General features: G+C 41.9%; 5 protein-coding genes and 1 non-coding gene across 8 annotated transcripts; 3 read left to right on the top strand and 3 right to left on the bottom strand.

Annotated features, from left to right (window-relative positions):
• The first annotated feature begins 2,131 nt into the window (after positions 1-2,131).
• LOC135641337 (small polypeptide DEVIL 11-like) lies at positions 2,132-2,389 on the top strand. The gene has a single exon (XM_065156696.1). The coding sequence runs from the start codon at positions 2,132-2,134 to the stop codon at positions 2,387-2,389; it is 258 nt and encodes an 85-aa protein (XP_065012768.1).
• A 1,701-nt stretch (positions 2,390-4,090) lies between these two features.
• LOC135641244 (aspartic proteinase PCS1-like) lies at positions 4,091-6,125 on the bottom strand. Its single transcript, XM_065156478.1, has 2 exons — positions 5,997-6,125; positions 4,091-5,926 (listed from the first exon to the last, which is right to left on the bottom strand). The coding sequence occupies exon 2, from the start codon at positions 5,617-5,619 to the stop codon at positions 4,258-4,260; it is 1,362 nt and encodes a 453-aa protein (XP_065012550.1). The 5' UTR covers positions 5,620-5,926; positions 5,997-6,125; the 3' UTR covers positions 4,091-4,257.
• Positions 6,126-6,634: 509 nt separating this feature from the next.
• On the top strand, positions 6,635-6,715 carry TRNAL-CAG (transfer RNA leucine (anticodon CAG)). Its single transcript has one exon. It is a non-coding gene; the product is annotated as a tRNA-Leu (tRNA).
• Positions 6,716-6,751: 36 nt separating this feature from the next.
• LOC135641245 (thaumatin-like protein) lies at positions 6,752-8,026 on the bottom strand. Its single transcript, XM_065156479.1, has 2 exons — positions 7,610-8,026; positions 6,752-7,534 (listed from the first exon to the last, which is right to left on the bottom strand). The coding sequence occupies exons 1-2, from the start codon at positions 7,668-7,670 to the stop codon at positions 6,858-6,860; spliced, it is 738 nt and encodes a 245-aa protein (XP_065012551.1). The 5' UTR covers positions 7,671-8,026; the 3' UTR covers positions 6,752-6,857.
• On the bottom strand, positions 7,972-12,794 carry LOC135641243 (protein TOC75-3, chloroplastic-like). 3 transcript variants are annotated; one of them, XM_065156473.1, is made up of 8 exons: positions 11,530-12,794; positions 10,700-10,921; positions 10,435-10,542; positions 9,728-9,919; positions 9,394-9,642; positions 8,585-8,839; positions 8,151-8,454; positions 7,972-8,061 (listed from the first exon to the last, which is right to left on the bottom strand). In XM_065156473.1, the coding sequence occupies exons 1-7, from the start codon at positions 12,730-12,732 to the stop codon at positions 8,215-8,217; spliced, it is 2,469 nt and encodes an 822-aa protein (XP_065012545.1). In that variant the 5' UTR covers positions 12,733-12,794; the 3' UTR covers positions 7,972-8,061; positions 8,151-8,214. The 3 variants fall into 3 exon arrangements, with proteins under 3 accessions (XP_065012545.1, XP_065012548.1, XP_065012549.1); XM_065156476.1 differs by having other exon boundaries at positions 7,972-8,025; XM_065156477.1 differs by having other exon boundaries at positions 7,972-8,022.
• A 12,142-nt stretch (positions 12,795-24,936) lies between these two features.
• On the top strand, positions 24,937-26,788 carry LOC103987869 (probable protein phosphatase 2C 49). Its single transcript, XM_009406311.3, has 4 exons — positions 24,937-25,452; positions 25,570-25,902; positions 25,995-26,100; positions 26,190-26,788. The coding sequence occupies exons 1-4, from the start codon at positions 25,018-25,020 to the stop codon at positions 26,504-26,506; spliced, it is 1,191 nt and encodes a 396-aa protein (XP_009404586.2). The 5' UTR covers positions 24,937-25,017; the 3' UTR covers positions 26,507-26,788.
• Positions 26,789-26,826: the final 38 nt, after the last annotated feature.

The raw sequence follows: 26,826 nt of genomic DNA, 5'->3' as shown, positions 1-26,826 counted from the left end.
GACATAGTCAACATCTCGGCATCTTATGATCATCACCTCGGTATAACGCGTAAGTGATCCGCCGACCGTATGATGCCTGCCATCTGTCAAACCAGTATGCCTTCTTAGACTCGATACGGATTGGTGGCAGTTATACTCGAGATTGTTATCATCTAAAGATAACGGTCCTAAAAATCCGTTATAAGAAAATTTCAATAGGTATGTCTCTGATAGATATAACATAAACTAAAAAAAATATTTGATTTATCCAATTAATTTACTTGAACATCAAAAAGATATTGTTGAGAGTTGAGAGAGCTTTAAATTTAGCTTGAGATAGATTTAAGAAAATTATAGAATTCAAGGTAAGATGATGAGTACTTTCCCTATCCCCGTCCGTCATCTTTTATATATTTTTTTAACTAATTTATTTTATTTTAAAAAACTAAATTATTATCAAACTAATTAATAATATTAAGATTTTATAATAATAATAATATTTTTTTTATAAAAAAATTATATAATATAATAATATTTTAAATATAAAAATATATCTGAATATAAATAATAATATTTGTTGAGATTGTATCATCTTCTTCAATCAAACTAAATTACTCTCAATTGACTCGACTAGGACTCAATCTTGATTTGAATCAACTAGACAATTGACTTGATCATTATTTGGGTTCAACATCTCGATCCACATGTTAATCATATAGGTTAAAGATGAGTAAAAAGTATTATACTCGCTCCCATCCCATAATGTAATAAAAAAAATCTTTTATTGTCTCATCTCATCGTCGTTTATTCTCTAATCTCGATCTCATTAAAGGCAAGTCATCATGAATACTCATGCTTACATAAAAAAATAATAATGCTTGCTCCGAATCATATATATATATATATATATATATATATATATATATATATATATATATTATACATTAGAAAAAAAAAACTCTCGATTTTCTAATGTGGAGAAGAAAACAAAAAAAGACACTTGAATTCACGTTCCAAATGACGGAATAATAAAAAAAAAAGACAATTTGATGCTCCTATGGAAGGAAGAAAATGAAGAATTCTTATCTTTATTATAGTACATTGATCTTCAACATTACTTGATACAAGCTTAGACAACTTGTTCGACAAATTGAAAATCATATTAGGCAAATTCAATATTTGATACTAATAAATCCTTCTATATGATAACCCTTAACCTAAGTGAGGAAAGATAAGAAAAACAAAAACCTGTGATCCTTTTAATTTTATTATTTTGTAAGCTTCCTTTCAGAGAGTGTGTGGTCAATAATCTTGATTAAGGTTGAATAAATTGGTGGTTTAGTTTCGCCCATCATCACATCGATACACAACTTTTATTATTGTAAGAAAGATATAATCATGTCTACATTAAAAATATATATTTTTTATTAGTAAAAATAGATAAACTGGTCACTTTTCATAAAAATAATATATTAGTCAATTGTAAAACGAATTAACATGTTTTATCTTCTGATCAAACTATTTTTGCTTGCTCGTAGATTTTTAGCTTCTATTTTCTCTTATGTATTCAAAAGTTTATGTAGTAATTTGATATATATTTTTAATACAAGTCTCCTATGAGTTGAAAGAGCAAAATATGCACATATTAAGGACTTAATTGATAAATGCATCAATCAATCGGAATTGATTTCTCAGCATCCTCTCCGATTGCAAATTTGATAGGAATCTATCAACTCTTCCATCTAAATTAGTCGGACCCGACCAGTGATAGGCGGATCCTAACCCTTGCTTGGGACCCACAGCTCTTGTGAGATATAAAAACTGTGCCACGTCACGAGTGATACGATGGGTACGTTGTTGTTCAGAGCAAGCATTAACAGTTTGATAATGACGTTTAAATAGTTGTTTAGGTAAAGATAATGTCCCCTCGCAAAGAACTTTACGAGATTGACCCAAAATGTTACCCATCGCCCTCCACCACTCAATCCTCTCTATGGCCGTTTCACATACATCCGCCTTTGGCCCTTTCCCGTGTCCTCTATAAATACTGGACCGCCACACAGCCAACTCCCCGGAGGCTCACTCACACACACACTCTCTCTCTCTCCAGCTCTTCGTCGATCTAGCAGAGGAACAGCAGGAGAGGAAGGAGATGGAGCTGTTCATGGAGGAGAAGTGGAAGCTGTCGAAGAAGGGGAGCAGGAGCTGCAACGCGAGCAGAAGAATCATGGGAGTAGAGGGAGCTGGACCCTTCCTGAAGGGATCGGCGAGCACGAGGCAGATGAGGAGGACGGCCGCACCGGGCTCTTTCTCCAGCCGGTTCGCCAGCCTGGTCAAGGAGCAGAGAGCCAGGTTCTACATCATGCGCCGCTGTGTCACCATGCTCATCTGCTGGCGAGACTACCCATGAGGTTCCCCTGTTTGTGTCCTTCTTTCTGTCAATCCCACCCACAAGCAGCGAGGAAGGATCTGAGAGGAAACTTGTACATTTTGAGAGAGAGAGATCATAGATCAGAGGTTTCTTTTACCCTTGCTGTGTATATTTCTCCCTGTAAAGGGAGTGAGGGGATGAGGCCTCACTTGGAGAAAGGAATGTGTTCTTGTGCTCTGCAATTCCACCTCACCGGTGCTGTTTCCCAGGGTTAATTTTCTCCTTCTTCCTCGTCTGCTATGACTTGATTGATTGATGGAGAGAGAAAGAGAGAGGAGGTGGCAGCGACTGACACGCTGAATTATTGGCCTGCGTTTGTATCGTTCTTCTACAAAATTGTGAGTGGATGGCGTCACGTTAACGTGAAAACAGAGAAGTTTTATGCCCAGATGAAACTGTGGGGAATCTACCAACGTGGGGAAGGGGCCTCTCAGCCCGGAAAAGAGGAGGCAGGGTTGACCCCTCCGTCCCTCCTCCTTCGGTCAACACCTATCCGCCATTAAACTGTTGATCGAGCGGTAGTGCAGCAATTTTATAAGCTGGACACGAAGAAGAAAGTGAAAAGAATAGAGGCATGAATTCTTATAATTTCTGTAAAGAAAAAATCATCATTTTTCTCGACATTCCAGTGAGACTGCCAGCTGTCCTGTCAGTGACTCCTGTTTCCACCGCTTGAAGGCTTTTTTGTCGTGGCGTATTGCCCGTTGCCCGTTGCCATCACATGGTTCTCACGTGCGGACAACGGATGCCAATTCGACGGCAGAGTCTCACATGCGGCTGACTAAAGACTCAAACTCGATAGTTAACAGAAATAAGGAAATAATGGATGGCATCAGAATACATATACTTTTAAAATCATGATGTTGATCATGCATGTTCATGTCCAAATTATTACCATTTCGAGCTCAATTTCTCATTCAGATTGACGCGATCATGACAATACACCCATCATTCATCATAAACCACCGACAAAGCGCATCGCGTCACCATCCAAAGAGCAGGAGTTGATAACCTCCGGAGTTGGAAGTGCTTCCATCACCAACCTATTCACGCTCGTGCGCTTCCACACACACCGTCGCGTTCGGATCGAAAGGCGAGTGCGGGGGTGGGACCGGATAGGGTGAGGTGCAGTGCAGCGTCGACCGCACGTGGGGGGTGCGGTGGGGCCACCTGCAGCGCCACCAAACGACCCGAATCAATCATTGCGATTTGACCCGCACGACTCGCGGGTTGGACTCGGCCTCAACGGTCGGATGCGGATCCGAGGGATGGATTCGCGTCGCGGGTCGTGTCGCCTTCGGGCCCACGTGGCACCAGCCACCGCAGGCAGATTCACGTGCTGTGGCCCCCGCGAAACGTGGCCGCGATGGGACGCGGGGACGTTCACGTGGGAGTGTGGGGACGAGTACGGATGAGTCATTTAAACGCAGACGTTTCCCTCTCCCGTCGTTTCCCATACGTATGTGCTACGTACGTATGCTTTTATGATGGTACGTATAATAGAATATATCCGTGGACTATCATAAAAATTGATGGGCTGCAAGGTGGCTATTTGGGCTTTGGGCTTCGGGATGCACCAAACCCAACCAAGAGTCGTACTGCACGTCCACCGCCTCGTACGAGAGCAAATGCAGGTACGCGCCAGACCTCGCGGAGACGCAAGGAAGAAGACAAGTCACGTCGAGAAAACGACATCAAAGTTCATATGAGTCTAAGCATGATGAATGTGGCAGTGGAAGAAGGCACGTATACACACAGGCTCCACCCCTCGTAACTTGATGTGTTTCTGCAAAGCTCCGCCGTTGTGGGGAAAGGAATCGAATGGAGGAAGCGGATGATGATTAAGGTCATGTGCTCGCAACGCCCAGTAGGCGACTCGCCTGGTCGCAGCGCGCCGGCGCGAACCCGACACGGGCGTTCTCCAGGTCGTACGCCACCCACACGTTCTGCTGATGGTGGTGTCCGATCACGTACGCTGACAGCGGCACCAAGTCCGAGTTGCCGAACGTGAAGCACCACACAGCGTCGGAGCCGGGCGCGTCGCCCGTCGCACGGTACAGCAGGCGCTCCCCCGCCACTGCCACTTCCGCTCCGCCGCGGAGCAGGAGTACCACCGTAGGAAGTCCCGGCGGCGGCGCGTCCCTCTCCGCCGGGAGCCGGAAGCAGAGGTCGAACGCCCCCTGGAAGACGAAGTCCGGCTCGTCCAGGGGGACGAGCGCGCCGCTCGTCTGCCGCGAGAACTCCGACTTCAGCGCGTCGTAGGCGGGGCCGAGGAGGAAGGTGAACTGGGTGCCGGAGTCGACCATGGTCTGCCCGGCGCCGGTGTGGTCGGGGACGAGCACCGACTTGGGGATCGGTAGGAGGGTGTCGCCGACGCGGATGCCCTCGAGCTGGACGGTGTAGGCGACCCGGTCGAAGTAGGGCAGGGGAAGGGAGATCTGGATCAGAGGGGTGTAGTTGAGCGAGAGTGGGAAAGGGGGCTCGGCGTCGCCGAGGACAAGCACGCCGGAGGCGTCGTCGTCCGGGATGCAGTAGGAGAATCGGCGGATGCCGCTCTGGTTCACGAAGGAAAGGGATCCCCTGTTCATGCCAAGCAGCCCTGCGGCATCAGTGTCGCCACCGGCGGAGGAGTAGGTGGAAGCCACGCATCCAAAGACGGTGGGCACGGGGGAAGAGCTGCCCAAGAGGAAGGAGTCGGTAGCGAGGACGCCCTCGGCTGTGGAAGCGTCAGTGTAAGAGAGGTAAAAGTGGCAGAAACCGGCAGTGGAGGAGGCGTCGCAGACGGGCGGCATGGGGAGGTCGCGGCCGCGGTCGCTGCAAGCCGGTGAGGAGCAGGGAACGGGATAGTAGGAAGACGAGCACTGGGGGTCGAAGGACAACGCGGCGGCGGAGGAGGAGTTGCAGAGGAGCCAGGACAGCTCGCTGCCGGTGTCGAGCACCATGGTCACGTTCTGCGGCGGCGTGCCGACGGCGAGGGGCACGGTGAGGCTGACATTGTGGTGGAAGAGGAGCTTGTTGGGTGGCGTGGGGAGCGACAAAGATGGCACCTTTTGAACTGTAAGTGGTAGCACAAGGGACAAAGATGGCACCTTCGAAGCAGTGGGATTTGTCGTCGTTGCTACTCTGTGGGAATCGGAGGTGAAGGGTTGCAGAAGACAAAGGAACAGAAACAGAAGAAAGGATTGAGAACTAGAAGCAGAGGAGGTCATGCTGCTTACGTCTTCTGGTTATTATCTGTGGATTCGGATGAAGAGGGAAGATTAGAAGACAGGATATAGTCTAGTGGAACTCAAAGCAGTGAGAGATGCGAGGTGCTCAGTGGTCGTGCAGTACAGTCGAAGGAAGAACATATCGTTTAATGGCTTGATAGTGTTGGATTGATCGAAGAACAGAAAGCATATCGAGGATTCAGAGTACTGGGAGCATCATGATTGGTGCAGAACCTCCAAAAGCTTGAAAGTTCATCGTCATCATTGATCTCTCATGAAGAAGCAAGCCATTTGAGACACCAAGGCACTGTAGCACGTTAAAATCCCGAATCAAACTAAAATAAATGCGACGAACCAAATTAATTTCTCTGTTCTACCGATCCATATGCGCAGCCTAAAAGGATATTGTGGCCCCATTGACTTTCCAGCAGCTGACTAAAACGAAGAAGACGATACCTCCTCTGTGATCAAAAGGAGGAAGATTGAGTGCAAGCATTCATGCGTTGCAGCTGTTGTGGAGGCACTCAATAAATCAAAGAACACGACCGCAGGAAAACGAGAAATTGACTGATTATGAGTGCGGCAGTGCTTTGCTAGGAGATGAAGATGGTAAACTGTAAGGTATGTAAGAAGCGGACTTCTGGAGATGATGGAGCTCAGATCCATCACCCTCTTAAGTGGACCTGCCTAGAAAGCTACACAAGCATGTGGTTGCAATGCAAGACAGGCGTTCGATCAATTGCCCCAGCCAGTGACAGGACAAGCATGCATGTAGTCATGTCCTTGCAATGAAGTAGGGGGACATGGTTAGCATTTACTGGTCTTCAAAAGCACTCGCTTAGTTTAAGTTTATTGACTGTAGAGTACTGTGCACCAAAAAGGTAGTTGAAGAAACAGAGTCACCACCTCATGCTCATTGAGTTTGGCCCATCTAAAGGCTTCACTTAACGCGTGATGAGCACAGCCAATGATTCACTATAACTACAAATAAAATCTAGATGATACACATCATAAAGTCAAGATGGCCGAGTTGGTCTAAGGCGCTAGTTTCAGGTACTAGTCCGAAAGGGCATGGGTTCGAATCCCATTCTTGACAATTGTTTTTGTTTTCTTATGATAAATTTAGGCCAAATTTCCTCAAATAAAGTTCTATTTATTCTCATAAGGTGACACGTTGGAACAACAATACACGCGCTGTCAGTGACACCGAGTCAAATTTACACAGGCAAACAGCAGACTTAATGCTGAGGAGGGCAGAAGGTGATGAGGTAGCGCGACGCCCTGCACTTCTTCAAGCTCGTCGGGTCGTCGAAGGCGTAGCTGTAAGCACGAGGGCATATGGACTTGAAGAGGTGGGAGAAGCGCGTCGGCTTGCAACTCGTCGGCGACCCATATCTCCCGGTGCAGCAGTACTCGTCGGCCTTCAGCGCCAAGCACGCGCTCTTGCACCCCACCACCCGTCGTCCCCTCCGCACCTCAAACTCCGCGGGGCAGCAGGCGGTCACGTCCGCTTCGCACCCCGCGACGCCGCACCCGATCCCCCCGCCCACCGGCGCCATGGTGACCGGGAGGTTGAATCCCTCCACCAGGCTCACGTCGTAGAAGTGAAGCGACGACGCGGCGGTGCCCAAAGTCATCTCCACCACCGACGCCGGTGGCGCCCCCGACTTGCCCATGCAGTGCAGCCGGCGGCCGCAGTCCCCGGTGTCGCAATAGCCGCCGCCGTGCTCGTCGAAGCAGCAGCCCGTCCTGCCCCATATCCTCCCCGACCATCCCTCGGGCACGTCGATGACGGCTTCCTCGAAGCGGGCGAGGTGGAAGCCGCCGTCCTTGGGGGTAAGGTGGCCGGCGTTGCCGAGCGTGCCCGGCCACACGCTGTAGTTGCAGTTGTTGACGAGGATGAGTTGAATCTGACCTGCGACCGAGGAAGAAGAGAAAGCGAGATCACTTAAAGTCCATTCGGCGGTATCAGTTCGAGATCGAAGCTAACATGATACAGAGGTAAGCGAGCAGAGGCAGAAAACGAAGAGATGTGCTTTGTGTGTCGCCATTCCTTTCCTTCTTACTGCAGCAGCCACTGCAAGACTACCTATTTATATGTGACGAGAGAACGCTGAGGAATGCTGTACAAGTGTGCTGGTCTTTGATAATCAATAATCTTCAGTGCTGCAGTTAAAAATTAGAGGTGCTTTCTCTTTAGCATGATGGCTTGTTTATATATGAATTTCTCATGAAAAAGTGAAGAAAAATGTGGAGAAAAAAAAGGAAAAGGTAAGACATAAAGATGATGAGATGCTTCCATGGTGCCTTAGGCAATTATTGCAAGGGGGAATCATCTGATGTGAGTTGCTGTTATCTTTTCCTGGAACTGTCCTATTTCTGCTGCAACATCTAATTAATCTTCTGCTGCAGCAAGCAAATCCCAAAATGAATCAGCTATTTCTGCAGTTTATAGAAGTTGGAAGATCATTATAGGATCATAACGAGTAAATCCCTAAAGCAACATATTATTACTTGCAAGCGAAACATACCATCTTTCGAGTTTGGAAATGATGATGCCGGAGAATCGGTTCATCTCCTCTATATGAATTCCTTTCAAAATCTCTCGCCAAACCTTAAAAATACTGCACCGGTGTCAGTGTTGTGATCCACCGCATACTCTGCTCTCACCATCCCAAGCTTGAGACCTGCACCGTACGAAGAGCCATGTCCAGCTCGGCGGAAGAACTCCGTTGGGTTTCCCTTCACATCCTTCGAACTGCCGAGGTCGTTTCCATGCTCCGCAAACAAATATACATGGGTTTTCTTTATCGGAATCCGCAGCTCAGCAGCAAGCTAACATTGGAAAAAAAAAAGCATTATATTCAATGCAAATAGCCAAATGAAGATTTTGCGGAAATTGTAAGACAAATGCGGCATGAAAGCTTGACATTATAAACAAGGAACAGGGGTAGACCATGCTTACCTCAAGAATGTTCCTGCATGCACCCAACTCTCCCATGTTGTAGCCTCTCACAGAGTAGGGCCCTCCAAGAGTGAAAGCATCATAGCTTGCAAGGTCTCCGACACAACCGCCATAGTGTCCGTGTAGAACCAGGACCGGTGGTGCTGATTTATCGACGCCTTCTTCGACTTGTTTCAATGGAATAAAGCGGGTTAATGTGAGCTGGTGACGGTTAAAGAAGGGGAAGTTGCTGCCGATTCCAAGACCTTGGTCCACCTAGCATCAGAATAAGTGTGATTATCAGATGAGCACATGATCATGTGAAGATGTTCTACCACTCCATAACACTTACAGGAAATGCTGATCTCAAATGTTGGCAACAAGCGGTGAAAGAATAAAATCATCTCTATAGATCTTTTTGAGAAAAAAGAATGAAAACTGGACAAGTTGTCTCAATAAGGCATTGGAGTTGTTCGTAGTGATCAAGTTTGTGAACTATGCATCTCCACAGACAAAAGCATATATAGCAAATAACATACATAAGACTCTCATCATTTACTTGTCCCTGTCCAAAATGTCTCAATATACCCTAGACACAGTTTCAACTTATCATGTGACACAACGTTTGGATCAATTATTTGAACATTTGCCTAGATAGTGAGGTTGAGAGATAACATAATGCAGTCATGAAACTATCAAAGGCTTGAGTGGATCACTTCATATCCACAATAATTTTAAAGAACTAAAGACACCACCACTTCATCAACTTCCAATACACAAGCATGCAAAAAAACAAAACGAACATTAAGCTGAAAGAAGGACATGGATACCTGAAAGACATCTCTCTCACCAACAATTGCACCATTTAGAAACTTTGTGTTGTCACGTGTAACATTTGCCTGCGCAAATGCCATCCGGTCAACACCAATACCACTGAGGGTTGTTGGAGGTCCATCCATGCTTAAACCACCACTAGGCAGTGCCCGAGCACCATGGGTACATATACTGCTAGTTTCATCGCGAGGTGTGATTTCCTCCATCACAAGCCCATAAGTGAATTTGCTTTGTCGGGTGTAGTTCTGAAATGCTAATGGTGTGCATTACGGCAATGTACAGATGGATTGCAGAAAAAGATAACTCATCATTTTCAACAACGACACCTACCTCTGTTACATTGGCTTTAAAACCAGCCCTATCAATCCACACAGGTGGAACTTCATCTGCACCTGGGCCACCGGTGAAAACAGGACTCAACTTTCGACTGTTAAAGCAACTGACACGGAAGGTACGATTGCGAGGGTTGGTCACACCATCCAAATAAGGGTGCACATAGTCAAGCTTAAAGGACAGATCATCCTAAACAAGAATAAGAACATCATATAATGAGTCAAAGTAATAAGATAGATCACCAAAAGACCACAAAAATCATGCTAAGCATATGAAGTTTTGAGGTTGACTCCAAATTCTTCCCTCACTGTGGTATCAATTACTAAAGTGAAACAAATGGAGAAGTTGCTTTTCTCAAATCAGTGCAGTGTCAAGCAAATAAGAATGGCATTTAGTAACACAGACAAAAAAATTCTGTAATGTGTAAGGTTGTTTCGAGTTAGAATAATTCCATCAGAGGAAATTGAAAGTCTGACTCCTGACAGTTATAGAAGCATTCTTGTCAATGATGAATCCTAAAAGGGCAGCCACAAACCCTTGACTCTTCCACATATGCATAAAGTGGCTATTTTCAGTGATATAAACCAATCAATCATATTGCAACAAGGAATCTTATTTTTTTGGGGAAGGGGTTCAATTCCATCAGTTTAAGTCGAAATCAAAACTAAGAATTTGTACAATTGCAACAAGGAAATGGCACATACCTGAGGATTGAGCAGATTGCTTGATGTAACTGAACCAACAATTGATCTGTTCAATCCTTTGATGTTGCGATGTTCAAATGAAATAGTTCCACCAGGTTGGATCGATGCCTAACAACAATAGTGCCATTGATGTTAGGGGTTAGTCTAACATAAGACAATACATATGCAACTCCGCTACATATATTTCGGATATCTCTGAAACTTGAACAAGTTTCAGCAGCTTGTTGTTATAAACTGCAATACATGTCCCTGTGGACAAAATTACCAGAGTTGGTTGTCCATGACGTCCAGGTACAAGACTCCATTCTATGCTAACTTCAGCTGACTTTTGATCCATTTCTCTGAGTTTAATTTCAACTATAATTCCTCCTTCTTTCTTTTCATCTGGTCGTGGGTTTACTTCTATGTTAGAGAACAAGGAAAGTGAATTTATATTCCTCAAAGCTTGCTTTCCCGCTTCTATGTTAAAGACATGCCCTGATCGAAGCTGCACCAAGTAAAAAATATTGTGATATATAGTCAAGAATTAAAATAAGCATATTTTGGCAATACTACAACAATTTAAAAATGAGAACAGTCAAAATTAAATCTTTAAAGACAATGATAATATGTTAAAGAAGAACCCAGAATTCATCGAATTCCGGTATAGAACAAATTGAAGTACACTATCGAATATACATCTTTGAGAACTTTATGAATCTAGCGACCTTATCTATAAGGGTATAGAAAAAATATAAGTGATGAGAGTGGAAAAATAAAGAAAAGAAAGTGGATCCTGCTGAATCCTGATTGACCATCCATATAAATAGGTTTATAGTTAATCTGGAAGGCAAAAAAACATTGTGTTTCGATTCACCATCCATAATTGTCATGAATCAACGCAACGAAAAAACTGACTAAGCAAGTTTGTCTCCAATGTCATTCATTTGCATGATCGAAGTGACTCATATCTAACAATTACACCAACACTATTTTTTCTCTTCTTCTACCAGTAAGCTTTCATGATCATTTAAGTAATATACCTTATCATAGAACAATTGAATGGAAATAAAAAAAATGAAAGGAAACAGAGAATACAGCGAGTCACAGGTATACCTGTCTCGGCAGTTCCCGACGAATGACTGCCAGCTGAGTGTTTCCTTCACATAAGTTTCCAAGTTTATCAAGGAATTGGATGTTGAGCTGAGTGATATCGCCCTCCACGACCTCACACACCACCTCTCTAGTGTTCAGGTTCCCAAAATTGACGACCTGAGCGCAAGCATATCCCTCGTCGTGGTACCATTTCTGCACCCTGTCCCGAATCCTCTGCAGCAGCCTTGCGCTAACCTTTCCCCGCTCGCGGAGCATCTGCAGCACCTCGCGCTGCACCGTCACGGGCAGCAAACATGGCCTCGACCGATCGATCCTCCTCTTGTATTCCCTCTCCTGGATCCGAAAGTACTCCAACTTCTCCCTCTCCGTCATGTCGGCGTCCATCTCCATCTGCTTCGTCTGCGGCAGCAGGCCGACGTTGATGCAGCGGAATGCGTCGGCGGACTGCCACGTGCTCTCGGTGAACGACACCGTGAGGGCCATGGTGCCGTCGGGCTTGGTCTTGCCCTCGAGATCGACCTTCTCGAACATGCCGGAAGAGGCTAGGTTTTCGACCTCCTTCTGGAGCTGGGCCTTGGTGTAGACGCCACCGTTGCGCAGGGAGACCATCTCGAAGAATGAGTCATTGGTGCCGGCGACGGTGGTCGAGCGACGGCGGTCGAAGAAGAGGATCTCGGAGATCTTGTACCGCTTGAGTCCGCTCAGTTTGTTGAGCTGGACAACGATGTTGGCCGGCAGGCCATGAGGATCCCACCCATGGCCGCCGCCACCTTCCTCCTTCGCAAGGGCCACAAACGGGGAGAACAGGTTGGACCAGAAACCACCACCCCCATCACCGCCGCCGCCGCGGAACCAACCCCCGCCGCCCCCGCCGCCGTCGATAGGGGGAGGAGAGGGAGGGAACGACGAGATCAAGATGAACCCACCAGCAGCCGCGGCGGCAACGGAGACAACGGAGGCGGAGAAGGGTGCGATATATTTCTTGCAGACCCGAATGACGATAGTTGTAGGGCCGATGGTTCTGCCGTAGGGAATATGTTTGCGCGTCCATGGAGCAGCGGCAAGGGATTTCTTGCGGGCCCGAACGATGATAGTTGTAGGGACGATGGTTCCGTCATTAGGCATATATTTGCGCCTCCGCGGAGCAGCGGCAGACGAGTGGATCTGGGGACCGAGAAGTTGCGTTGGGGCGGCGAAGGCCATGGCGACTCCGCGAGGGGGAGGGGTGAGGATCGACTAGGGGAGCAGGACAACTTCTTCTCTTAAGACATGCAGAGAGAGAGAGAGAGAGAGAGAGAGAGCGAGAGGTGGGTTTAGGGTATTGGGTTTAATTAGATACCGGGCTCGAGCCCATAGTCCACACTGGATCGAGCTCATGGGCCAAATTGGGCTCGTTCAGGAGGTGTGATACCATTGAATTGAGATGTCGCATTGAGTTCGCACTATTTCCTGATTCACTTGTGGTGTTAATTACTTCATATATCACAGCGATACTTTTTCCTAAATATATACTGAATTAACTAATAAGATGAATATGGTCTTCTAACGTAGGTTAATTCCACATTGTGGCATGTCTTATATGCAATGGATGATCAATTTCGAAAATCAAAATACAATATATGTTATAATATTATCATGATCGAATGAGACAACTAACTTATTAATACAAACTATTGATCATCTATGGTTTGATTTCAATTCAGCAATCGTTACAATTATAATTTTCACATCCATTGTGATTTAGCTTCCACTAAATGTTGATCATGTCTTGACCTACATCACCTTGTCAATAGATAAATCGAGCACATGATTAGTATTTATTATTGTTATTCAAATTATTACGTTGTTATTCATCATTTCCATTAAAATTTGTTACGTAAGAAATATATGAATTCCTCGGTAGCAATTCTGGTTACATGATAGCAACCTTTTGTGCTCGGACAATATTGCTAATGGGATATATTGTCGGGTACCATTTTCTTAATCCACTCAGAGGAAACGCTTAGCTTATGGGCCGAACCCAAGTCATCGTTGCTCGCTACAACAATGGATTTCCTATCATTCAATATCATGGACCATAATTATTTTTTTAGTTATTTTTATATTTATTATAAAAAGATATCAGTAAAATCTTGATCAGTTTGATATGGTCCAACCTCGTATGCAGAGAATGATCCAATATGCCTCCAAGATGAAAATATCGAGCTGCTGATGTATCATATGTATAAAGACTAGGGTTGAAAGAGGTTTTCCGGCTTGATTTCTTCGACACCTAAATTAGTTCATGAGATAAGTGCATATGATGAAAAATAATCCTCTTGTGATTGTGCTAAAAATAAACTTTTATATCTAATCATAAAGGGGTTGAATATTTTATGAAATATTATGTGAGAAAGCAGCTCTCGACCAACTCTACCAACACCCACTTGGCCTTTTCTTAACGTGGGCAATAAGGGAGAGACAACATGTAATTACCTGTCTTGGACCTTTGTCCATGTGGGTAGACCAGTGGGCGATAATCTTTGTTTTCTTACAGTCTAGACGCCATGCGGAGGCCACATGTCAGATGACAATTAGTTGACGATATTCTCCCTATCATTTTTCCTTCCCAAGAGTGCACTTCAAGAATTCTTTATGAGAGGTCATAAAGTGAAATTGTTAACTTATTCAACACGTGCGCTATATAAAGATTGGGGAAGAGCCATCGAGATGTCGATTTCGAGTAATAGAGGATATGGTTGACTTGCTCGATCTACCGAGAGACCAACTTCAGGCAAAGGAACTTGGCTCTTGATTGACTTATTGTAGGAATAGCAACAGTGGCGTATATAAGAGATGTATTTTACTTAGGGAGATCGTATATCTCTAAAATCTTATAGATCTATGAGAGAGGATAAAGGAGGTCAATTGTCCTTCTCTCTAGCGATAATCCACATGATATGGACTGCGAAGACACTCCTCAATTCGTTGTTCAAATCTCCTTGTTGGGCAATATTATATAATAAAAAAATGAGTCGGTCCTTCTTTCTATTCACATGCCTCAAATATGAGCTACAAATTGAAGAGGAGAGGATAAGAGGAGAATAGGAAGTGATAGCCAAAAGAGGTCTAGCTTTTAGCTCTTTGATTCCCTCTTATTTATAGAGATTCCCCATCAACTTAACCCTAATGGATCTTACCTTTTTGGTACTAAATCTCCATCCAACTACCTAAAGATCGTATACCGGGTTTGGTACTGACAAAGCTCATGCGGTTTCTACTCAAGTTTCACTTTAATCAGATTCTCTCAGAAAACTCTTTTTCTCTCAATCCAAATAATCTTAGCTAGGTATTTGCCTGAGCAAGAATACATTATTTCTCAAATGACACTAAGAGCATATGATCATTTATCGATACTCAATAATCATCGTAGAGTTGACTGCCACTCTCGATGATCGGCTATGTTAGATTTAAAACTTCTAGACTTATAAGTCCGATATCAAAGGATAGAGTATTCATATAAGACATCTTTGATGTCTCAAATATAAAGACCAAATATACCACTAGGACGATATAATCACTATCTGACAATAAGGTATCATCAATAATCCAGTATTATGTAATCAAATCAATCAATAAACTCATTCTTCAATAAGCACTTACACTATATCCCTAGTGTCCCACATAAGCAGCTATGAGACCAATCACCTTCATTATATGGATAGGTATATAGTACACTGTTAGGATCAAAAGTGACACTAAGAGGGGGCTAAGGGTGAATTAGTGCAGCGAAAAAATCATTGATTTTGGAAAAAAATATTTGTTTCAATTAAATCTGTTTCGAAAAGATATTAAACTTGAAAGCGTTCGTAAGAGTATAAAGAGAAAGTTAAGGAAGATTGCAGTAATGTAAATTGCTCAAATAGAAATGCAAACTAGAATTTAGGGTGGTTCAGTCATTGTGACCTACATCCACTTCTGATTCCTCATCCGTCGAGGTCACCGGTGTCCACTAATTGTCTTCCTTCAATAGCCGAAGACTAATCATCTTTTACAGCTCTTTCTCCCTTTAGCAAGTTTAGGAGATAACCCTTACAAGTCTCACTCCTCTTTCTTAGATAGTTACAGAGCTAAGAGAGGGAGGGGAGGACTATTCTCACTTTTACAACACTTTAACACCCTAGAAATTTAAGATTATGTTAACATTTTCGTGTTTTTTCATGTAGAAAAGGGTAGGATATTTATAGGCTCCAATGGCTTCAGAATTGAAGCAAAAAAGTATCACAACCCCGGATTTTGGGGTATTTATGATACCACCGCCATTATTGGGTGTACTATCGCCTGTAGACTAATACTAGGCGGTACGATCGCTCAGTCTAAGCGGGACCACATGATAGAGCTCGGAGACTGAGCTCTGACGGTACCATCACCTGATAGGTGCAATACCATCGCTTAACAACATTAACTGTCGATGGTACCATCGCCTAGAGAACCTAGGAGACCGAGTCCCACGCGGTGCCACCGCCGACCGTGATTTCAAGTGTTAAATGAGCTATTCAATCCGGCCCAATTTAGTCATGTTAAGGGTCTAGTTGGCCCCTAACTGAGTTAGTGAGATTACCTCTCAATCCTAACTCAATTTACTATCTAACTATAATAATTAAGACATTTAACAAAGTATTTTAGTTCTGGTATGTCAATCGTTCTTCCGACGATCTTTCGATAAACTTCTAATGATTTCTTGGTAATCTTCCGACAGACTTCCGGCAAGCCCCTGGACTTCACGACGATCTTCTTGGCAAGCTCCTGGACTTCTCGGTTGGTTCCGGCAGAACTTCCGATGAATGTTCGGACTTCCGACAAACTCTCGAACTCCCAACGAAATCTCGATCTTGACTCCGGCACAATATTTGCTTTATGTCTTACTGCTATCGTAGTTAATCCTACACATTTTTCTCAATATATAGATTAGATCGAACAATTTATCAATTAATTTCATCATCAAAATCCTAGATTCAATAATCTCCCCCTTTTTTATGATGATAATCAATTGATGACGGAGTTAACCTTAACTCCCCCTATCTATATGTCATGCTTGAGAAAAAAATATTCTTGAATTCAAACTGATAAGTTATATTTATTTAAACTTATTAATATGCACATTATTATACTTATCATGATTTACTAATTCAAAATATAATATCACGTATTTATCAATAAAAATGATGTCAGACATAACATCAATTTTCAAGTCCAATAATAGGCAATCATCATTTTTAAATATGATATAAATTTCGAATATGAAATTTAGCAAGATGACAATTCTTGATACAAGATGATAATTCATTATTTCACGGCATGATATCAATTGTGAATAGCAAGTTAAGCTCATGATGTCTTATCATAATGAAAGACATTTATCAAAATGATATGAATTCTAACATGATCCTAGGAATAAAACATTTACAAGTCATCATGCCACATTTCGATACATTTCAAGCAAGTATTTTGATAATTTTCAAGTATGTAATTGACAATATCAATCATATTTAATCATATTTCAAGCCATCGCAAGACATTCAAACATTTACGATACAATGCATTTTATGCATTTATCTAAGACATGCCTGCTAGTCATATGTGTCCTGTAAGCCAATCACGTGAGTGATGACACGTGTGACTTGACACGTAGTTTTAAGTTTCACAGATTTTTGTGCACTAATATTCGTACGAGAATGAACATATCTTTGGGAATTAAGGATTTTGTTTTCTGTTCTTCCGCTACACATATGATGTCGCCCCCAAGATTTTTCAACAATGCTAATTTGTCATCAATTTACCATAATTTTCCCCTTTTGTCATAAAAAAAAGGAGAATAATTCAAAAATGCAAGTGTGGTAAAAATTCAAGCAAGTTTCACACCTATTTATCCAAGCTATAAAAAAACTTTGCATGATATCTTTTTGAAAAGCCACAATTTTTACTCAAGGGCTTTTTGGTTGTAAGGAAAAAATCCATTAAGAACCAAATTTCATGAAAGGTTTTGAACTAAGTCAAAAACAATAAATGAGTTTTATTAAATCATGCTTCAATTTTAACAAAGAGAAGAGATTTATGAAAAGGATCAAGATATCCATACGAAATCAAATCCTCATTCTTGCAAGTGATCATTACACTAAAAATTCATAAGCATTTTTCCTTTACGAGAAGAATAATGAAGGATTCATGGGAAAGGATAAAAAGAAATCTATGAATAAAATTTCATAAATTAAATATGTTTCTCATTAAGAATTCATAAGAGTGAATTCAATGAGTGAAGGGACCAAGTGTATTAACCATCATTACGTGATGGAGCAAAGGTATATAGTAAACTTGATACCAAGGAAGATATAAACGAAATAAATTCATGAAAGCTCCATTCACGAAATGCATTAAGAGAAATATAGTCTAGAAAAGAAATACAAAAACTCATGCATTCGAACAATTTAATATACCTATCTCTCTTCTAATAAAATCAAATTATTCTTAATTTAAATGTTTTATAAAGATATCGGTAAATTGATGTTTCGTATCAATGAATTCTAAGATTACATCATGATTATTAGCATAATATCATATAAAGTGATGCATAATGTCAATATATTTAGTTCTAGAGTGTTGAATATGATTTTTCATTAAACATATTACACTTATGTTATTATATTTTATGAGAATATTCTTAAGATAAATTCTATAATCTTCTAATATATTTTTCATCCATACGACTTGTGCACAACATGCGCTAGCCGCTATATATTCGGCTTCAGTCGTAGATAGTACAATTGAGTTTTGTTTCTTGAAAGACCAATAAACAAGTGCATGACCTAAGAATTGACATGTTCCGGATATGCTTTTTTTTTATCTAATCTATATCCAGCAAAATCCACATCAGCATAAGTAATTAATTCAAAGTTTTTGGATTTTGGATACCATAATCCTAGATTAGTGGTTCTTTTAAGATATCTAAGAATTCTTTTAACTGCTTTAAGATGAGATAGCTTATGATTAGATTGAAACCTAGTACAAAGTCATATGCTAAACATGATGTCTGGTCTTATTGCGGTGAGGTATAGTAAACTACTTATCATTCATCTATAAGCTTTTTTATAAAGCTTTCTCCACTTTCGTCAACGTCTAACTTAGTGGAGGTATTCATAGAAGTATTGATAACCTTTAAACTATTCATATAAAATCATTTTAGCAAGTCTAATGTATATTTTGTTTGACTAAGAAAAGTATCATTACTAAGTTGTTTGATTTGTAAACCTAAAAAGAAGGTTAGTTCCCCCATCAAACTAATTTCAAACTCTAGACTCATACTTTGCAAATGATTTGCATAAAGATTCATTAGTAGAACAAAAAATAATATTATCAACATAAATTTGAATAATAAAAAAATTATTTTTAAATTTTTTAATAAATAATGTGGTATCGACCTTGCCTTTAGAAAAATTATTTTGAATAAGAAATGAGCTAAGTCTCTTGTACCAAGCCCTTGGGGCTTGTTTCAATCCATAGAGAGCTTTAGATAATTTAAACACATAATTAGGAAAATTATCATTCTCAAATCCGGGAGGTTGTTTAACATATACTTCTTCGAAAATAAAGCTATTAAGAAAACTACTTTTAACATCCATTTGAAATAACTTAAAATTATTGTTACTAGCATAGACAAGGAGCATCTTTGTGGCTTCTAGTCGTGCCATAGGAGCGAAGGTTTCTTCATAATCGATACCTTCTTCTTAGCCTTGGCCACTAATCTAGTATTGTTTCTAACCACGATATCAAATTCATTTTGATTGTTTCTAAAGACCCATTTAGTACAAATAACTAAATGTTTATTTGGCCTTAGAACAAGCTTCCATATCTTATTTCTTTTAAATTGGTTCAACTCTTCTTACATTGCGATAACCCATGAATCATCTTTAAAGGCATCGTCAATGCATTTAGGTTCAATTTGAGAAAAAAAAGTAGCATTTACACAAAAATTCTTAAGAGAATAACAAGTTTGAACCCCTTTTGATGTGTCTCCTATGATTAGCTCCTTATAATGAGCATCTATGTACTTTAATTCCTTATATTAGGATGTTTCGGAAGAAAATGTATCCAAGTTGCTAGTTGAAGGAGAAGGTTCATTTAAATTCAAAGCATCAAAATTAAGATCATCGTCAAAATCATTTTCTTAACTTCAGAAACTTCATTAAATACAATATGAATAGACTTTTTTATAACCAAAGTTCTTTTTGTTAAAGATACGAAAAGCCTTAGAAATAGAGGAATAGTCAAGAAAAATCCCTTTATTGGATTTTGCATCAAACTTTCCTAAGGCATCTTTTTCATTCAAGATAAAACATTTACATCCGAAAACTTTAAAATATGAAACATTGAGTTTTTTTATTGTTCCACAACTATAAGGAGTTTTGGAAAGTAATGATCTTACTAGAACCCTATTCATGACATAACATGTCATATTTATGACTTTAGCCTAAAAATATTTGGGTAGGCTATGTTCGTTTAACATGATTCTTATCATTTCTTGTAAGTTTCTTTTTTTTCTTTCTACTATTCCATTTTGTTGAGGATTTCTCAGAGTAGGGAACTTATTGTTGTATCCATTAGATTCATAAAAATCTTAAAAATTAAGGTTTTAAAAAATTCACTACCATGATCACTTCGAATTGATGAAATCATAAAGTCTTTTTCATTTTGAACAAGTTTACAAAACTTTGAAAAATACCTAATGCAATCACTTATGTGTGCCAAGAAGTATGTCCAAGTATATCTACTATAATCGTCTACAATTACAAAGGTGTATTTGCTACCTCTTAGGCTTGATGTATCAATTAGTCCAAACAAATCCATATGGATCAATTGTAATGGTCTAGAGGTGCTTATTTGATTTTTTTATTTGAAACTACCTTTTATTTGTTTTCCTAGTTGACATGGATCAGATACATTATCTTTAATAAACTTAATATGAGAAATACCTCTTATAAGTTCTTTAGATAAGATTTGATATTTTAGTTTAATGCTAGCATGACCTAATTTTCTATGCCAAAGCTAAGTATCGTTACTCAAAACTGAAAAACATATTTCATTACAAAGATCATCAATGTCGTTAGTGTATATATTATTTTATTTTAGGGCAATCATAGATATGTTTTTGTGTGATTTTTCAATAATGCAAACATTGAATTCAAATCTAATGATGTATCCTTTATCACACAATTGACTAATGCTAAAAAGATTATGCTTTGAGCCATTAACCAACAACACAGCTTCAATTAAAAAGTTAGATTTGTTACCTATGGTTCCTTTACCAATGATTTTACCCTTGTTGTTATCTCCGAAGGTGACATACTCTTCATCTAGGTTAGAGAGCTTAGAGAATTGAGATGGATCTCCGGTCATGTGCTTTGAGCATCCACTATCAAGGTACCATCTCTTGCTCCTAACTTATGATGATAAACATTTCTACAAAAATGGTAATTTTTAGGTACTCATTTGACCTTGGGTGCCTCAAAAATTGATTTATATAACTTATCATGTTGCATTGAGTTATTTGAGGTTTCTTTAGGAACTCAAATCAATTTATGTGGACTATATTTCTTAAATGGATATTTATACGTAACATATCAAAATTTGTAACAAAAGTTGCATTTGTTTCGAGGTGAAACATGCAAGGTAGGGCCTTTAACAAAGGTGGTTAAATTTTGGTGAGAGCTAGTCACAAATTCGATTCCGCCTCTTCTATGAACGTGACCCTTATTGGCAAGGATTATATTCAAGGACTTGCTACCAACCTCAAAATTTTCTAATGTTTATTTGAGTAGCAAAATTTTCTTTTTAAGTATTTTTAATTCATCGTATTTTGTGCAAGGAGCTAAACTATTATCATGCTTAATTTTTAGTCTATCAAAATCATGAACAAGAGACGTATGCTCCTTTTTTAACAATTTATATTTTTTACTAACTAATTTACATTCATCAAATAAATCATGAAAAATACTTAAAAGCTCATCGAATGATAAATTTGCATCTAATGAACTGCTTACCTCATCTTTGATAGTCATTAGTGCGTAGTGAGCAACTTGCTCTGTGTTGGTTGACTCCTCTTTTCAGATGCACTTGAATCATCTCAAGTTGCTTTAAGAGCATTCTTCTTTTTTAGTTGCTTCTTCTTTGCTTGAGGACATTCACTTTTGAAATGTCCCAGCTTCTTATATTCGTAGCATATAATTTGTTCTTTCTTGGGTTCAATTTTATTTTTAGTATTATTTTTAAATTTATTCATTTTTATAAATTTTTTGAACTTTATTGTCAATAGTGTCAAGTTTTCATCATAGTCCTCATCACTTGAATTTTCTTTCAAGTGGTCTTCGTAAGTTTTTAGTGTCATATCCTTCCTGTTATTTGGAAGGTTGTTCTCAAGCTCTTCATGAGTATTGCAAGTCATTTCATAAGTCATTAGTGACCCGAAAAGTTCTTCGAGAGGGAAGTTATTTAAATCATTTGCTTCTTAAATAGTAGTTACTTTAGGATCCCAACTCTTTGGAAGGGATCTCAAGATTTTATTAACAAGTTCAAAATTAGAAAAACTTTTACCAAGTCTTTTTAACTATTGACGATATCCGTAAATCGGGTGTATATGTCTCCAATAGTTTCACTTGGTTTCATCCAAAACAACTCATAAGTATGGACTAAAAGATTAATTTTTGACTCCTTTACTCTACTAGTGCCTTCGTGAGTAACTTAGAGGATGTGCCAAATATCAAAAGTTGTTTCACAAATTGATACTCAATTGAACTCGTTTTTATCCAAAATACAAAACAAGGCATTCATAGCTTTGACATTTAAAGCGAACATCTTCTTCTCCAACTCATTCCAATTATTCATTGGAAGAGAAGACTATTGAAAGTCATTTTCTATGATATTTCATAATTCGAAATCCATAGAAATTAGAAAAATCATCATTATAGTCTTCCGATAGGTGTAATCCATTCTTTTAAATATAGGTGTAATTGAAACATTGGGGTGAGAATTTCCCAATTCAATTCAATAAGTGATGATGAGATGCATTCGAAACATCTATAAGAGAAAATTACATGTCTTGTGTTTCTTATTTAGTCTCTCTATTGCTTAACTCTTTGTGGAGTTCGAGAAAATTTCATATCGTGTATTTTTTATTTAGTTTCTAGAGATTATGTGGTCATATTTAATTAGGTAATATATTATTGATATGATTGGATTCTGATTATGGTTATTGATCAATATAAAAGAAGTTCATGTTAAAGTAGGATTCCTTATGGGATAACCTTGGGAGAAACTCTCATAATAACTTATCCTAGATTCTCTGCTCTCACCTATAAATAGACAGGACCTTTAGGAACTAAAAAGAAGCATCTCAAATAGGATTCAGGGATTACAGTCTCTCTCTCAACCCTTCTCCCTAATCATCAATCTAAGTGGTCCTGTAAAAAGATAAAAAAAAAGGGAGAAGGACATAGTTCTCTTTACAAATTAATATCTCAAGTCCGAAGATAGGTGCTTGTAGATCATATAAGGTTTATTATTCTGAACAATAATAAAATGTATGATTATATATTTTATGCTAACACCCTATGCTATGCTTAACTTTTTGTAGAGTTCTAGTGATTACATATTACAGATAGTATGATTAAATGTTACTTATACTTATAGTCAAGACTCCCTAATAATTTTTAGGTAGAGTAAGTGATCGACTTGACATAATTTTCATTAATGTGCAATGATCGTCAAGATGATTGATCTTGCATTACCGATACCACATAATAACTATGGTATAATAGTATGTGACATGATAGATACAAATGAAAGAAGATAATAACTCTTAGAATCTAATAAGATACAAATCAAATCACCTTCGATCGCAGGTGTGTATCCGGATGCAAACATCTAATTCTTCGATCATCTTAGATCATCTTAAATTAAAATTTTGATTTCATTCAGACAGAAAATGAATAAATCTAAATTATTTTTTTATTTTCCCGATCCGTAAAATCCACGATGTGGAAAAGAAATCCCATTGGTCCTAGTCAGCTTTCCCCTCCAGCCCACAGGCCACAGCCCACACCTCTCTCTCTCTCTCTCTTCTCCGAATGAAAAATATCTGCGTCAGCCCACAGGCCACAGGCCACACCTCTCTCTCTCTCTCTATCTCTTCTCCCAATGAAAAATATCTGCGTCGTCCGTCTTATCCTCTCCTGCTCGGTCGCCAACGTGCGTCTGTCTCCCCTGCGGCGCCCAACGTTTCCTGCTCTCAATTGGCCATCTATCCTGGACACACTTTGACCCGTGGCCTACTTATTGCGTCAGCAGCGTTACAGCCCTCCGCCCCTACTCTAAAAGAAAGGTCAAATGTGTCGCCTTAATCCGTGTGACGCAGCAGTGAAATGCCTCACGCCACACACCTACACCTACACCTACACCTATTATGGTGGGAAGCAGCGGATTGTCATCCCATTCCTAATACCATGACGTGCCGCTGGTTTATAGAATTCAAAAGCAGATTCCTGATCCCGCACCCTCGCAACAAATCACACACTCCGTCGCCGTCGGAGTCCGCAGGCGACTCCTTGTGGCGACTCATCCAACTATATACTTTGCTCATACATTATTATTGACTTCAGTATTCCAGACAGCACACCCCGAGTCTTCTTCATTTGGCATCGTTGCGGATTTACACGGCTAACTCGTAACATGATGGCGAGGCGTGTACTATATCGTATTATATTACTGCACATAAAAGAAGGCAAGTCTTCTACGGTATCCTCGATCTGACTCGAGTGCATGCCACATCAGACACGCGTCCCCCTCCCGTCTCCGGCGCTAGACCGTAGTCCACACATCTGTTGATTGGCTGAAGATGTGGGTCCCGACGGGAATTTTGGGAGGTGTATACGTGTTGCGTCCTGTTTCGTTTGGTGATTGCAAAACCGCCCACTGGAATTTCCCCGGCCGCTGCGGAGTCCGGTATCGTGGTTTTGTTTTTGTCACGAGGTTATAATTGGAAGGGAGATGAATCGCTTGGAAGAAAAAGGCAAGAGATATGATAAGATACGATTTCTTTTTGAGGTCCCCGCATCGTGGGGCCCGGAGGTACTCGTGCCCGGTGGAGGCGGCGTGGGCCGCCGCGATGGACGGTTGTGATGCGCCCCCTGCTGGTGAGGCGAGGGGAGGGCTACGTCAGACCAACTGTGCGTTGGCGCAGAGGTGGGACCGCGGCCCGTGACGCTGACCCACGGGCAAGGGCAGCTGCGCTGTCCCGGGCACGGCACAGGCGCTTTCTGTTGCTGGGGCTGCCACCGCGACGAGGAGCCCATTTATGACCCCTTGCCCCCCGGCTCTCTCTTCTCTCCCCCAAGTGTCTTTACGTTTTAAGCGGAGGCGCACCCACCTCACACTTGCGTTTCGGAGGACTTGGATCTCGACATGGCGGAGATCTGTTGCGACGTCGCGGGCAAGGCGGAGCCGCCGGTTGCCCCCTGCGAGCCTAGTACCCGCGCGGTCAAGCGCCGCCGGATGGTGATCCGGCGGTTCAAGTTCGTTGCTGGCGTGGAGGCGGTGGATCCGGCGGAAGAGGCGCGCCGGAAGAGACAGCGGTTGGGTTGCTCAGCCTCGTTGCCCGCCTTGGTGCCCCTGGATTTGGAGAACTCGGTAGCCTCGGAATTGGAGCCCCGGAGAGCTTGCGAGCTGGAGGACGCGGACTTCCGCACCTCGAGGTACGGGGTGATGTCCGTTTGCGGCCGGAGGAAGGAGATGGAGGACGCTGTGTCCGTCCTTCCCGATTTCTCCCGGCGAACATGTGGGTCCGTCGGTGGGAGCCACCATTTCTTCGGCGTCTACGACGGCCATGGTTGCTCCCATGTAAGATTGATCATGTGGTCTCTATTATATCTTTGCTCTTTTCCTCTTTCCTCGTCCTTGTGGTTGTATTACTCGAATAGTTGTGGGCTTATAACTCCCCCTCCTCTCCACCTGCAGGTGGCGGCGTTATGCAGTGGTCGGATGCACGAGTTCGTGGCGGATGAGATGTCGAGGCTCGGATCTGTTCCACCGACTCCGGGGGCTTGGACGGGGCTGATGGAGCGGAGCTTCTTGCGGATGGACTCGGCGGCGGCGGAGGCGCTGCAACAAGGAGGCCGGCCAACCCTCTGTTGCCGCTGCGAGCTCCACGCACCGAGGTGCGACAACGTGGGCTCCACCGCCGTCGTCGCCGTCGTGGGGCCCACCCGCATCGTCGTGGCCAACTGCGGCGACTCCCGCGCCGTCCTCTGCCGCGGTGGCGCCCCCTTGCCCCTTTCCTCTGACCACAAGGTAATCATGGAAGACAAGAAATGGGACTTCTTTCTACTTCGGTTATTCTGCTGCATCAGCCTGATTTCTTCTTGCTCTTGTGGGTGTTGCAGCCCGACAGGCCGGACGAGCTGAGCCGGATCGAGGCGGCGGGTGGTCGAGTCATCTACTGGGAGGGGGCGCGAGTTCTAGGTGTGCTCGCCATGTCCCGAGCTATCGGTACGGTACTCTGTTCCGCCCCACCACCTCTCGCAGGCGACTGAGTTCGCGTTAACTGATTAGCTGCCTGTATGTCTTGTTTCTAACAGGGGATGGCTATCTAAAGCCCTACGTGACATCAGAGCCGGAGGTGACCGTGACGGAAAGGCGCGATGACGACGAGTTCCTCATCCTTGGCAGCGACGGGCTGTGGGACGTGGTCACCAACGAGATGGCGTGCGACGTCGTCCGCACGTGCCTGCGTGCCAAGGCGCCCTTGAAGGAGCCCATCGGCGAAGAAGTGGTCGGCAGAGATGGCCGTTGTAGCGATAGGGCGTGCTCCGACGCAGCGGCGCTGCTGACGAAGCTGGCGCTTGCAAGGCAGAGCGCGGATAATGTCAGCGTAGTCGTCGTTGACCTCAGATAGTGTAGGAGGAGATGGTAGCAGTAGTAGTTGTGGTATGTGAAGCCGCGGTGGAGAAGCTTTCACCTCCAGTACTATGGTAGTTCTTTTTTCTTGTTTTATTATTTACCACCTCAAGATCCGAACTAGGAAAACTTGAGGCTGTAATGTCGAGTGAGGAGGAAAGGGTGGAGAGTTAAACGAAGGATCCATTGGTAGGAAAAAGGCGAAGGGAAAATGCCTTTTAATTTGTATTTACTGCAATTAGTGAATTTAATATATATATATATAGATTAAATAGACTCAGGCAGGCAATCTTGCTTTTCTGATCATTTTTTCTGTAT

This window comes from Musa acuminata, chromosome BXJ3-6 (genome assembly GCF_036884655.1).
Source record: "Musa acuminata AAA Group cultivar baxijiao chromosome BXJ3-6, Cavendish_Baxijiao_AAA, whole genome shotgun sequence".
In the NCBI taxonomy this organism is placed as follows: Eukaryota; Viridiplantae; Streptophyta; class Magnoliopsida; order Zingiberales; family Musaceae; genus Musa; species Musa acuminata.
Note: the sequence above shows the minus strand (reverse complement) of the source record. Positions and strands in the feature narration are given on the sequence as shown.

Excerpts from the sequence above, each read along its gene's own strand:
- LOC135641337 (XM_065156696.1), top strand. The coding sequence starts at position 2,132 with ATGGAGCTGTTCATGGAGGAGAAGTGGAAGCTGTCGAAGAAGGGGAGC.
- LOC135641244 (XM_065156478.1), bottom strand. The coding sequence starts at position 5,619 with ATGACCTCCTCTGCTTCTAGTTCTCAATCCTTTCTTCTGTTTCTGTTC.
- LOC135641245 (XM_065156479.1), bottom strand. The coding sequence starts at position 7,670 with ATGGCGACACACAAAGCACATCTCTTCGTTTTCTGCCTCTGCTCGCTT. Across the intron at positions 7,535-7,609 it reads CTCGCTTACCTCTGTATCAT|GTCAGATTCAACTCATCCTC; the intron begins GTTAGCTTCGAT and ends CCTCGGTCGCAG.
- LOC135641243 (XM_065156473.1), bottom strand. The coding sequence starts at position 12,732 with ATGGCCTTCGCCGCCCCAACGCAACTTCTCGGTCCCCAGATCCACTCG. Across the intron at positions 9,920-10,434 it reads GCAATCTGCTCAATCCTCAG|GATGATCTGTCCTTTAAGCT; the intron begins GTATGTGCCATT and ends ATTCTTGTTTAG. Across the intron at positions 8,840-9,393 it reads GTGAGAGAGATGTCTTTCAG|GTGGACCAAGGTCTTGGAAT; the intron begins GTATCCATGTCC and ends TTCTGATGCTAG.
- LOC103987869 (XM_009406311.3), top strand. The coding sequence starts at position 25,018 with ATGGCGGAGATCTGTTGCGACGTCGCGGGCAAGGCGGAGCCGCCGGTT. Across the intron at positions 25,453-25,569 it reads ACGGCCATGGTTGCTCCCAT|GTGGCGGCGTTATGCAGTGG; the intron begins GTAAGATTGATC and ends CTCCACCTGCAG. Across the intron at positions 26,101-26,189 it reads CGCCATGTCCCGAGCTATCG|GGGATGGCTATCTAAAGCCC; the intron begins GTACGGTACTCT and ends TGTTTCTAACAG.